General features: G+C 37.5%; 1 protein-coding gene across 2 annotated transcripts; it reads right to left on the bottom strand.

Annotated features, from left to right (window-relative positions):
• Window positions 1–929: 929 nt before the first annotated feature.
• On the bottom strand, window positions 930–11,819 carry LOC306885675 (uncharacterized protein). 2 transcript variants are annotated; one of them, XM_079442359.1, is made up of 5 exons: window positions 10,986–11,819; window positions 7,856–8,155; window positions 5,924–6,241; window positions 4,636–4,866; window positions 930–1,558 (listed from the first exon to the last, which is right to left on the bottom strand). In XM_079442359.1, the coding sequence occupies exons 1-5, from the start codon at window positions 11,305–11,307 to the stop codon at window positions 1,521–1,523; spliced, it is 1,209 nt and encodes a 402-aa protein (XP_079298485.1). In that variant the 5' UTR covers window positions 11,308–11,819; the 3' UTR covers window positions 930–1,520. The 2 variants fall into 2 exon arrangements, with proteins under 2 accessions (XP_079298485.1, XP_079298484.1); XM_079442358.1 differs by lacking the exon at window positions 930–1,558 and having other exon boundaries at window positions 3,300–4,866.
• Between the last annotated feature and the right edge of the window lie 2,282 nt (window positions 11,820–14,101).

The following is a 14,101-nucleotide window of genomic DNA, read 5'->3' as shown; positions in this document are numbered from 1 at the left end:
AAACTCAATACACTAGTAATCCACACCAGTCCATCTATTAACCTCTTTTGAAGCAAAAAGCTGCACGCTTGTAGGAAACAAATAATTAAAGATATTTTTAACTTCAAACTGTCATTTCTCGGCAACTTTTTCACCAGACATAGTGTTATTATGGACTTGTATTCTGGCCAAAAGCAGCAGTTTAAAGTTAAAATGACTTGGATTTGTTACTTACAAGGAGCTTTTTGTTTCACAATATGTTAAATGATGGGCTGGAGTGGTGTGATACTTGTGATACTTTTATCAGCTGTTTGGACTCTCATACCGATGGCACCCATTCACTGCAGAGGATCCACTGGTGAACAAGTGATGGATGCTGAATTTCTGCAAATCTGTTCTGATGAAGAAACTCATCTGCATCTTGGATAGCCTGAGGTTGAGAATTTTCATTTTGGGGTTAACTACTTAAAATAAGAGCACGCACACTGTATATTCACCCTGTATGTTATTTCATTTGCTGTGAAGGTGCATCTCACAGACTGTAGTATGCAGCCATTGCCACAGCTGATACAAATCAAACTACAAGCGTCACAGCTGTTACTGCTTAGAACATCACAATAGCATCAAACAGGAAGGCTTTTTCAAGTTGCATCTAGCTGGAGGACGTTACTGTATAATTTATTAGAAAGCCAAAAACAACAAAAAAACCAAGGGCCATTTGATTGGTTACCTTTTGCACATCAGTGAAAAACATTCATTTCTAGAGATCCCAGCTACATAGAGTTCAGAAACTCAGCTGAGAGATATACTGTTGCACTGGTAGAAATGAAGGAAGCAGATTTTATGGATGATACAATTCAAGACTTGGAATGAAAAATTACAAACATGTAATGATGCAATATTCCACCTTTTAATGTATTGCCATAATTCAAATGTACAACTATCCAGTCACATTAAAAGACATTTCAGTGATAGGCAAAATCATTTTTTTTTTGGAAAAAGTAGAAGAAATTAAATGCTGGTTACAACAAGCATTCCTAAGAGATGAAAAAAACAACTTCCCAATAATAATGACTTTCGAGAGTTGACCAAATTTTTTGCAACATCGAACGGAAAGATTTAGTGTTGATTTTCTGTATATGTGGTTCATAATTACCTGGATCTTAATGTGCTTTTACTGTAAGATAACAATATTGATTAAATAGAAATAGTTTTCATTAATCACCCTATCACTTATTTTTTTCTCCCAATTTAGAGACGATTTCAACAAAAAATATTATACTTGATGTAAACCCAAATTTAACAGAGCTCTTGTATTTGTCTACTTTTGCCATAAATAAAACTGTGAATGTGTCCTGAGGTAATGCTTTCAGACTACCAACAAAACTGAGGTATGGATGTATAATAGGGAAAAAAAAGTGCAAAATATATAGGAGTAAGAAAAAGAAAATGGTACAAAAGTAATACTTGGCATTTATTGGTCAAATGCTGAACTCTATAATCCATTTAGAGCTACTATGCCATAACAAAACAGAAAACTACTAACCATGATCCATGGAAGAGAGTTGATCCAATTGGTCTGTAACAACAAGTGTTCTTTTCAATACATGACAATACAGATTCTTAAAAAGTAACAAAACAGCTAAAAGGAGTTATCATGCATAACATAAAACAAAACACCAAAATGCTCAAGTAGTTCATTAGAACAATGCAGTTCTCTGGGCGACTGTTGGACTGCATCACAAAGCTCATGTTTCAGACGGTTTGGCAGAAAGATGCTGTTCATTATGCTTAATAAAAAAAGGTTACAAAAAATAAAAATAAATAAAATATCAGATGTAGGGTATTAATGCAGGTCAATTGAGTTACCATGAAGCACTTCAAGGAAAGTCAGTGACTGCAGACGTGCACACGCAAACAAACATACCCCATAAAGTTGCATGTTTTTTTTTACAAGAGAGTGCATCACATATTCGCCAGTATTAACTGAATAACTATCTGCGGCCCGAAGCGATTTTACATGCTAAGATTTTTTAATTCATGGTCCTAAATAGATGGGCGTACACAGGGCCGTTTCATGGAATTAAGTCAAATACAAAATTCAAGTCCTTCAAAATAGATTTATATTGCTTATTGTAACCCAGAACAAATGGAAATATACCATAATATGGTCACTCCTACTAATATCGCCAGTTCCTCTCAAGTCTTTTGGATCCATGAGCTGTAATTAGTTTAAAGAGACAGTTCACCCAAAAATAAAAATTCTGTCATTTATTCACCCTCATGTTGTTCCAAACCTGTATGAATTTATTTCTTCTGTTGAACACAAAAGATGATATTTTGAAGAATGTTGGTAACTACCAGTATCTATTTTTCTCTCCATACTATGGAGGTCAATGGCTACCAGCAACTGTTTGGTTACCAACATTTATCAAAATATCTTCTTTTCAGTTCAGCATGTTTGGCACAACTTGAGGATGAGCAAATGACGACAACTTTATTTTTGGGAGAACTAGTCCTTTAAAGGGATTGTTCAGTCAAAAATTAAAACTCTGCCTTTATTTACTCTCACTCAAACCCTGAGTTTTCATTTTTGGGTGAACCAAGTCATCCCAGTATCCCTCCCCGCAGTCTGATGAAACATACACAGTTATTCTGACACTGAAGTCAGATCAGACTAGCAGTAACAATTAAAGAAAACTAGTACAATATCTAGAGCTGACTGTTCAGGAGAAAGCACAAAAAATAAGAATTTTTTTTTTTTTGAACAAAAGGCAGGGTGCTAAACAATGAATTAACCTCTCAATCATCACCAACACCTACAAGATCAGCTTATTGAACGTTTAAATCTAGGCACTAAACATATATAGTACTTCATTATAGTTTACAAATGAAGATACAATACTCAGTACATCTGAAAGAAGCTTAGGGTTCATAATATAAAATGTAATGGCCCATAATGTAAAACAAAAGCAATACAATCCAAAGGAGTATGTATGGTCGAAAACGTTTTCCCTTCATTGTAATCTTTGGGTCGCAGGTTCTTGGTACCTTCCTACAGGGACATATTAGGTAGCATAAAACTAAATAAGCCACATTTTTTAAATGCACAATCAAATAATAAGCAGGCCGACTGGCCGGTCAAGTTACATTTGTAAACACTTTTTTTTTTTTTTTTGAGCAGGACCTTAACTCCTGATACTGCAGAAGTCCCAAAAGATATGGTCCCATTGATGAGGTATTGATCCGAGAAGTAACAGTAACACCTTGTACTCCCCCCCCCCCCCCCCCCACCCCACCCCACCCCCCCATCATGCTTATTACTAACAGATATATTGTAAAACTTCAGGGTCGAGAGTGGGAATGTGCGTAACAGGTGGGACCTATATCCCTTCGATACAGGGCGAAGATTTTAAGTGCAGAATCTGTCTGCCTCTCTGGAAATGGTAGATAAAGACTTCCCTAAGGATACATGCCACCAATGCTAGGAAAACCAAATCTGACAACCGGCAACTGAGCATTTCTTTTAACATCTTTCATGTTGAGCCATGCGAACACTTCATGTGAGCAGTACAGGAAGACGCTACTCTAGTTGAGGATACTAGGAAAGTCAGATCCTCTTTTAAAGTCACTGAAATGAGAATATGAAGAGTTAGGAGCTTCAAGTTTCTTTCCAAATAACCATTTCAATGCAATTTTCTTGTCATCTCATCTTCAGACTCCCCGCCTCTTAAAGATATCCTTGGTTGTGCACGTCATGCAGTCAATGACAATTGTTCATGTCAAAAACTGTAAGCCATCCTCGATCCATGGCGAAAGGTTGAAGAAAACATCTAGAATCTGAGTAAGTCAAGACTTTAATTATATAAAAATCCAGTATGACATCTGAACATAAGAGGTATTTCACGTTGAGTAATAAGTCAGTAAGGACATATGAAAAACTGGTTGATTTGATCGCACGAGACGTGTTATACTACCTCTGGTTCGTTTGATCACATTCAAAAGGTTATAAAAAGAAACAAGACCAGCATGCTGCAAGGGACCTATTAACTAGCGACCTCCTTTTCCACGACATCTTCATGTAACGTTTAAAATATTTACAAAGTTTTAGGATCTTTTAAAACTTGTATTATGAAAAAACACCCAATGGAAAAAGGAAATACTTCGATCCTTATTGTGATGGTCTATACAGCCCTACTTTGATATTTACACTACTGCGTAGCTTGTTGTTACTGGTAGTTTCTTCCAATAATCCCTAAAATTAGAGAAATGTAAATGGAGGTAAAAACATCTTAAATTGTGTTGGATGACTAATCCGTTTACCTCAGTGTACCTTCAAACTAGTAAAAAAGGCTACACGTTTCTTGCATTTCCTTCACCAGTACTTGAAATGAATTTGAAAGTCTGACTCACTTCGAGAAGCAACTATGACTGGAAAACCTCCCCTCCTATTCTCCTGTATTTCTTTCATCTACACACTCGTTTTGTCCGTGTGCGTCCGTAAGTGAGCCTGGAGCCTTGAAGACTGGGAGAAACTCTTCCCACATTGTGGGCATCGGTTGGGCGTCTCCTCGTGCGTTTGTCGGTGGGCTCTGAGAAGGTGTGCCTGGCTGAACTTCCTGCCACACTCTTTGCAAGCATGGGATTTTCTCCTACCTTTGTGTTTCAAGGACTCTGCCCTGTCCGCCGGCTCGTCATCCTCCTCTTCTTCTTCCTTATTCATCTGGTCACTCTTTGAGCCCTTACTGACTTGTGAATCAGCCGGATCTGTGGACACTTCCAGACTGGGAACGGCATCCATGGACTCTTCGTCATCCTCAAGAAGCTGGGAAGGAAGCGTCAGGAGTCTTTGCAACATTGACGGGGATCTGATTTGAGACTCGTCACCTGTATTTACAAAGACAGCGACTTGTTGGCATGATTTCAAAATACAACCCTACTCAGTGCTGGATAGATTCCTTACAAATTGTAGTTTGTTACTAATTACATAATGAAAACTGCTGTTAGTAACAATCTAAGTTAATCATTTTAGGTAATGTATTCCGACTACTTTTTTAATCTAATTTGTTTTACACTTACCATTAAACATATATTAACATTAAGAAAAGCTAAGAGAAATAATACACTCCCCTCCAAAAATTTTGGGACAGTGAGGCCAATTCCTTTATTTTTGCTGTAGACTGAAAACATTTGGGTTTGACATGATGAATATCAGACAAGAGATTTACATGCTGGCTTTTATTTCCAGGTATTTAAATCTGAATCTGACACATAACTTAGAAAATATCACCTTTTGTTTGAACCCACCCATTTTTCATGTGCAGGGGAGTGTATATAGAGATCATCATAAAATGCATTAAACATTACACCAGGGTTTCCCAAAATGGGCTTAATGTAAGAACTGCAGTGGTTTTGAGAGTTATTAAAGCAATAAGCCCCAAGAAGCTGTGGTTTACAGTGAATTTATAACAGCTAAGGGGCGTTGTTAAAAAAAAACCCTTTGCTGTTATAAATTCACTTTAAACCATGGCTTCACGGGACTTATTGCTTTTATAAAGTGGCTATTCCATATACACTATATTGCCAAAAGTATTGGGTCACCCCCTTCTAATGAACAGGTTTAACTACTTTAGTCATTTCTGAGTACAAATCTTAATTTTAAAGCATATAATGATATTCTAGGGAATTGTGTGCTTCTAATTTTATAGCAACAGTTTGGACAGGACCCTTTTCTATTCTAACATGACAGTGCCTCTGTGTATAAGGCACGGTTCAAAAAGACATGATTGATTCAGTCAGTGTGGAAGAACTTGACTGGTCTGCAGAAAGCCAAGTCCTGATCCCAGCTGAACACCTCTGGTGTGACTTTATATGCAGACCTTAAGCCAAAAACAGTTACAACCAAGCACTGACAGTACTAGATCATCAGTACAGCTCCGCCTACCTGTGGAGCTGATGACAGGAACACCTTGAGTCTCAGAGGTGAGAGAAACGACCTCCATATCGTGAAGTGGCAACCAGGGCGGCTGGCCCACCTCAAGTTCCAGCTTCCTCTGAGTGGCCAGGCAAGACGGCATGAGTGCCTCCCGAATTAAGCTGTCCATGTCGGTCACCGAGCCCGAGCTCAGCCCAGTGCGCTCCTCTTTACTGGCGGTGACCTCTTTAATCTGCCAGAGGTCACTGCACCACTTCTGCCCAAAGACTTTGTCCAGGATGGGCACCCAGTCCTGAGCCACTGCAATGACAGTCTGCTTGTCTGGTTCTGTTGAGGAAAAAAAATACATTACAGAGATGGAAATAAAAAAAAAAATTACTTATTTTTCAGGTTTAATTAACTCCATCCATTTAAATAAGTAGGGCTGCACACTTAAGGAAATTGGAAACCAAACGATCTTCGTTTGCGTATTTCACATTCAAAGATCCAGAGAAGTTTTGTTGCAACTCACTTGTAAACAACATAGAATTCGCTTTTAAAGGTGATTTTTGCATTTGAAAGCAATAAGAATAACTAGTTAGAATGAAATTAAATTGTTATAATAACTGAAAAACAACCATATTTCAGCAAAAACACCTGGGTCTTATTCAATAATTGCCTGCAATTGTGAGCCGAATCGTTGGCCTGGTGTGCTTTGTTTTTACATAACAGCTTAAAAATAGAATTCTGAATGAAACCCAAAGAACAGATGGAAAAACAATAAAGTACATTTGTTTCTGGTCTGTCCGCAGTTGAACAATAAACGTGCCAATATAATGCATTAATAAAAGGGGAAATTACATTTTGGTGCATTACTGAACATTGAGTATATTATTTTGAATACATCAGCTCTTTAACATTAGCTCCACACCAGTCATATTTAAATGAACTCATTTTTTTAGCACAGACATGCCTTCTATGAAAAATTAGATTGCATCTTATTCTCAAAAGCCTGCTGCAATTGAAGAATGGGCACTAAAAATACATTTAAAAGTAATGTTTGTGTAAATTTTTTTATTGATCATAAGAGCCAATCAAACGATGGACAACAGTTGCTTGTCCAACCTGATATCAAATAACCAATACAGGAACATTGTGAACTTCATTCAGAGATGTTTTGGCAGTGGAAAGATGTAGAGTTACAGTAAAGTAAGCCATATCATGGTAGTCTGAATCCTCCACAACTTAATGCTCCACCTGAAAACTTAAACCAGCTTGAAAGTTAGGGAACTGCATCAAACAAATAGGATTTTTACAGTTACCTGTTTTTCATAATTCGTTTAGTGAACTGATCGTTAAAACAACACAGAGTGCATACAAATAATGTTATCAGTGGGCTCAATTCTTTTGGAGAAAATTCTTTCCACAAAAAAAAGTGATTCTATCCAACTTTACACTACCAGGGTCAGTAAGTTTTATTTATTTAATTTTTTTTTATTTAAGAAATTAATTATTTTAAATCAGGAGGGATACAACCGATAAAGGTGACACTAAAGATTTTATAATGTGACAAAAAAAAATGTAAATGTCAAGTTTTTCACTAAAAATTAAGCAGCACAACTGTTTTCAGCATTGATAATATTTACATATAAAATAATAAACACTAACGACTGGAATAATAATGCTGAAAATTCAGCTTTGCATCACAGAACTAAATGACAAATTATGGCGTCTCTTAATACGTCAATAAATACACAAAATCCCCCAAAAAAATTTAAAATCGTAATAGCTTACATTTAATAATATTTTGCAATATTACCATTTATAGGCTGCTGCATTTTTGATCAAATAAATGTAGCCTGGGTGAGAATTCATCAAAAGCATCTTACAGAGCTCAAACTTTTGAACGGTAGTGTACATACATTCTAATTATCACCTAATAGACAATAAAACACTTTGTACCATTTGTGGTTTCAGTTTTTTCCCTTTCCCTCTCTTTTTTGTGCAGGCCTTTGGACTCTTGCTTTTCTGCTTTGGAACTGCTAGGAGAGGCAGAGTCATTTTCGTGGTCCTCCGTTTCTACAGCAGGCACATCACTGTCCTCCACTATGTTCTTGTCCTGTAACTGCCCTTTTAATATCTGGTTTTCCCGCTCCTTCTTGGTGAACTCAGAAAGCAGGTCGTCAAAGCTGTCTTCCACGATTTTAGTCAGCTCACAAACGGCAAATTCCAGCACATGTTCCATAACAGATTTTAACTGACCTGAAAATGGAGAAAAAATGTGGGACATTAGGGTATATTTACTCCATCTGTAAGGTTCTTGTGACACAAACAGGTAGTTATTGCCCGTAGGTTCTCTAATTTCTCTCTGCGCCATCCACACACTGCAGAGAAAGGCACAAAATAAAGCCGCTGGATGACATTTACGAGAATCACACCAATTTGCTTCGCTCCCCACTTTCTGCAAGAAAAGTTCAGATTTAAAGCCTTAATTACGCTATGTCAAAATCTGAAGGCAATCTAAGAAAAATTTGTATCCGTTGATGCAGAAATGGAACCGATGGACTATATACACTGAATGCAGTAATTTAAGCTTGACCTATAATAACATTTGCGTATTACCATATTGTATGTACACACGTATGATGGTCACATTAGGAAGCTTACACTGCAAAACCAAGTAAATAGTTTTTCATTAAAAATCCTGCAAAACTAATGCAGTTATTAAAAAACTAATTAAATGACAGCTATAATAACGCTCTTTACCATGTTCACAAACTGAGCATCCTTTTTTAAATTTAAACCCAATGTAACACAAAACTGTCAAATTATCAGCAGACTGTCAAAGTGATACTGAACATTTCAACTTGAGATTTTAAAGGCATTTTGGGCATTTCCAAAAATCTGTATTTTAGGACAGAAGAGGAATCGTTACCTCAGCACTTACAGTGACAAGGTATCAGAGGCTTGTATTCAAATCAGAAGGAAGTGCTGCAGGTCTGAATTTTGATTTGGACGCTTATCTCGTAACTTGTATGAAATGCACCTCCCTGCAGAAATATAGCCTTTAAAATGCACAGCATGCAGTCCTCTGCATTCCTCCCTGACTGTACGGAGCACATTTTGATCAGACAACTGAAATACCACATCTAAAAGTCTTACTGTCGAAGCATAAACTATGAAGAAACCAAGCCATGTGGGAAAATAATATTGTACATATTCCTTCTTCATTGTTCATGTCATTTGCAACCTGGCTCACACTAATGATGAAAATGTGCAGCAATATGAAATGCCACTCACTACCCATTTTACTTCTGCAATATGATGCATTGCAGTATGAAACAGAATATTAAAGAAAAATAAATTCAGGGCATGATGACTTTATCCTTTCACAGTTGATTGGATCTATATGACAAGAAGAGGCTGGAAAGTAAAAGGGCCCTGTGACATTGATCAAAAAGAAAAGTCATTTCAGAGGCTTTTTTTATAATATGCACTAAAATGAATCATTCCACAAGCATTGAAAAATACATTAAAATCAATTTTGATTTCTTTCTCAGGGCTCAACAATAAGGTTTTCACCAACATCGCCTGTCCTAACTACAAAAATATGACAACAGAAAGTTATGAGAAACAGTATTTATATTTGCTATAAATAATACTGCTTCTCATAACTTTCTGTTGTCATATTTTTGTAGTTAGGACAGGCGATGTTGGTGAAAACCTTATTGAGAAAGACACAATGGCCCCAAAGGGCCATCCTTACTGTTGAGCCTTAGTGCTGACTTTTAGAAAACTGCAATTGAAAATAATAACAATTTACCAATTCAAATACAATTCTGAAACACATTTAACTGCCATGATGACTTAAATGAATCAAGATCAGATATGCCCATGAAATTCCAGTGGTGCATCTATTGCAAACAAATTAAATGGTGTATTTTTGAAAAAACTCTTTGTGTGCATGTTGACACGCCACGCTATGACGTCAAAGCGGATCATTGGGCTCCTTTGTGATTTGGCTGCAGTCTCTGTTTAGGATGAAGACTCATGATACTCCCCCCTGAAACCCCATCCATAGATACCCTCCGCAGGGTCTGGGAGGTGTGGCCACTTCTAACCACCTCCATTGGCCAAAATGCAAGGCAAAGGCACCCTCCCCATGGCTACCGTCACCACAGTATGAAAAGCAGCGCTAAGGAGCAGCTCAATGACAGAAGCATCATCACCCAAACCATTTGCAGCAGTCACAACAAGTCAGCCATTCTCCAAACATTAAAAGGTCTATGTAGACATGTCCACACGTGCCTGAAGACCGCTGACTAAGATTCATTTCAAAACACCAGACATCAAAAACTTCCTTCAATCATACAATTCCACACAACAAAGACAAAACATTCAGTCTAAAACAATGCGTTTTCTCTCCTATGTCTCCCATGCACAATTACGCAGACTTGCACACTTCCTCCAACAGAGTAAATGACTAGTTTAAATAAAAAGTGAGTTTTGAAGACCAGTATCTTAATTACTGTCTGAACTGAAGAAAATAAATAAGTTAGACTTATAAATTTTAAAAAAGACTAAAATTCTGTGCATTCTAGTAATTGGTGTTTTGCATGGTAGATAGTTTCTAGCTGGTTTAACTTTGTGTTAACTGGTAGGCCATCTTGGACCAGCAAGAAAAAAGTTGGTAAAGATGGTTTTAGGAACTAGTCAGACCCCCTAGAAACCATCTACCACCTTCTAAAACAGAGTCACCATCTAAAGCTGGATTTTCCAGCAGGGCAAGGTTTGGGTTTAACTACAGGGTCATTCCTGCCACGTTTCTAAAATGCAGGGGCGTTCAACCTCAATTAGGGAATTGAAATCCATGGGTGCAAAAGCAGACCAAGTTTATTACGACTTCCTCTTTCCGTTCAAAATGGTGTATACCCTTGTTTTTACAAACCTCGCCACTGCGCACCAAGCCATCGAGTCACATTTGCATTGTAAACACGAGCGTTTTAATAACACGGATGATTGAACAAGTAACCCAACACGTTTTGTTCATTTCCATTCAATAAAAACACGGTTTGCACACAAATAGCCTTACCAACAGCTCGCGCTTTCTGCTCACGCCGGAGTGTTCCGGACTGAACGCCACATCCAGGGCTCTGACTGGGGGTGTGTTGCTTTGTTTCATCGTTCGTGTCTGTTTTTCCCTTAGACGCACCGCTTTTCCCGTTCCCTCCACGAGACTGAAGGGTCGCCCTTAAACGCTGATTTTCTTGCTCTTTGGTGGCCGTTTCCAACAGCATTGAATTCAAAGTGGCCCCAGCAGTCTTGGTGATTTCCTGAACGGCGAGCTGCACTACCTGCTCCAGCGCGGACTCCAGCTGACCTTGGAAAAACGAGATGTACAGGGCACCGTTCATGTTTACGACCGCTCCGTTGGAAGACCTCTTTCATTCTTCCTCTTCCCGCCTCCCAAAATAGTGTTAAATATACAGAGGTCCCCCACAACAACTGTCTAGTACCGAACAGTTACCCCTTTCTGTCGAAACGCATAGTGGATGTATAAGTTACACCCCTCAGTATGCGATACCGTACTACACTCCGTCAAGACGCACTAGGAGTCCAACTAGTCCACAAGCAGATCCTCAGACAACCACTACGCCATTTTGCCCTAAATATGAAAACGTCTTGCGCACATAACCCAGAAACGAGCGGTAGGAAAGACGTCAGAGTGAGAGACGGGTTTAGCGTTCAATACAAGTAATTTAACCGAGCCGTTTGCGGGGTTTTGTGTCCGACGTCGCGCGCACAAATGAGCCGATTCATTTAAACTCTTTAGTAGATTATAGCCACTCAGTTATTGCCAGTTACGCACTAATTTTGTCTTCGCGTGTTATTTTGAGTTTATTGCATAAAGACTGCCTCTTGCAACAAAACGTTGTGCGCTCCTCTAATGTAATTACGGTAAAAGCGCCGCTGCATTGACTCACGCTAGATTACAGATGGAAAGCATGTTGTGGCGCGGTGAAATTCAGCTGCCAGGGTGTGTATAGCCTATATGTAGCCTGTGTGTGTGTGTGTATATATATATATATATAAGATCTGCCACTGTGTGTGTGTGTGTGTAATAAATTTGGAGATTATTGCATGTGAAATATAAAAGTAATTATTATTCATTATATAGACCACACCCACAAAAAGCATATAAACACGTTTTCAGTTACCGCTGCCATTATAAAAAACACTCACTCATTCATTCATTCATTCACAAGTGAAAGATGTCTGCCCCCGTGAGGCGACCCGCTTCATGTTTCTTTCCTCTGTTGAACACAAAAGAACATATTTTGAAAAATGTTGGTATAACTAAACAGTTGACAGAAGTCAATGTTCAAATCAATGGCTACCTCAGCAGTTTAGTTACAAACATTCTGAAAAAGAACAGCAGAAGGTTTGGAACAAGTGGAGGGTAAAGCCTGGAATACACTGGGATGTTTGCCCCGGTTTTACAGTCTGAACAAGTTGAAGTCAGAGCCAGTCTGCAGATTACAGCTGACAGATTCCACAGAAAATCGTGTAGTGTAAGATGGTCACAGACTCTGATTTTTTAGCTTCAGACATGTTTGATATTTTCAGCCGATTTGTTTTAATTTGTAACAGGGCACAAGTTTCTGCATGAGTTTATTGTGATCGGAACAACTTTAAAGTCTGGTAGTGTATGATCTTCAGTCGTGTAGTGTATTACAAAGTCATTCAGTGTATGATGCCTAGTGTTTTAAAAATATGTTCAGATTTTAAAAGTCGTGTATATTCCAGCCTCAATTACATGATTGCAGAAAGTTCATTTTTGGTTTAACTTTCTCTTTAAGCCAAACCAAACAACAACTTATTATACTTCAAATTTGATTGCCGTCTTCATCTCCTGTGACTGTACGTTATATATTTATTTTTATATGATGACATCTGTTGCGTTTTTGAAGTTGTAAAACAGCAGGAAAAGAACTTCTCCGTCGTGTGTGCGATCTGTGGCCACAAATATACCACAGCCCTGGTTCCTGTTCCTATATCAGCAGAGGAAGAAGACTGTGGCACTCACGCTAACACAGTGTTATTAAACTGGTAGTGTACTGGTGCAAAGAGAGACACAAGTAATTTGAGGTATTTTCTGTACATAAAAATAGCTTTTTTTGCATAGTTGATTGTTTTAAGGTTAAAGATTACTTATTTATTATTAAATTATTCATTCTTTTTGAACAGATGATTTTATCTAGTGAGCTTTTGAGAAAACAGATCCTCTATCAAGGAGAGAGTTTTATTAATATTATAAAAAATTGTTTCTTTACTGTTGGAAGAACTGAGTTTTCACTTTCCTTTTTTATTAGGTCCCATTCAGTCAATATTCAACTATTACTCTTGCTTTTATTCAAGGATTAAAGTTTATTGCAACTTGTGAAGTGAGTGTTCAGAAGTGCAAATGACAGCACAAATCAATATCATACAGTTATTTATATAGATGCAAACATATTCAAATTTGAATAGGAATTGCCAGCTGTATTCAATTAGACATAATGCAGTTTACATGTCAAGTTTGAAAATACATTTTAAATAAAAGTTTGGTTTTGACATTTTCTGTTAGGAAAGCGTCTGCGATGCCTAAAGGCCAATTCACAACGCACAGACAAACGCCAACAAACAAGTTGACTGTTGGATTTATAATGTTATGAAAAATAACTTTTTGTCATTGTCTTGTACATGTAGACACTAAGCTTGTGAGTAAAATAATATATGGCTTGTTACTATTGTACTATGTGAAGTGTTCATGGATAAGCAGAACAATTTATTTCACCATGATAATAATTTAAATCACTATTTAAACAACACATGCTGTTTCAAAATCTGCCTTAATTATGTATCTTGTAAGGTATTCAACTAATTACAATGCTCTAATCACAGCACAGTTTTCAAACACCAGGGGGTGCAGTATGATAACTGTATCAAATAAAGGGGGTTTGAAAGTGTCATCATTTTTGGCATAATGGCTAAACTAATTGCATTCAACTTTTCAGTGGAGAACAATAGATTTAAACAATACCTTGATTAAATAAAAAAAGAATCATATAAACAATTATGTTTAGATTGAAGTAATTAAAATGCGTAAGTACAGCTGCTATAGAGTTAGGTCAAGACGTCCAGTGAGGGAAGCACAATGTGACAATT

The sequence above is a fragment of the Barbus barbus genome, assembly GCF_936440315.1.
Source record: "Barbus barbus genome assembly, chromosome: 19".
Taxonomy (NCBI): domain Eukaryota; kingdom Metazoa; phylum Chordata; class Actinopteri; order Cypriniformes; family Cyprinidae; genus Barbus; species Barbus barbus.
Note: the sequence above shows the minus strand (reverse complement) of the source record. Positions and strands in the feature narration are given on the sequence as shown.

Coding starts and splice junctions, on each gene's coding strand:
- LOC306885675 (XM_079442358.1), bottom strand. CDS start 11,307: ATGAACGGTGCCCTGTACATCTCGTTTTTCCAAGGTCAGCTGGAGTCC. Junction 8,156..10,985: donor GCAGAAAGCGCGAGCTGTTG/GTAAGGCTATTT, acceptor CTCCATTTTCAG/GTCAGTTAAAATCTGTTATG. Junction 4,867..5,923: donor TCCTGTCATCAGCTCCACAG/GTAGGCGGAGCT, acceptor TTGTAAATACAG/GTGACGAGTCTCAAATCAGA.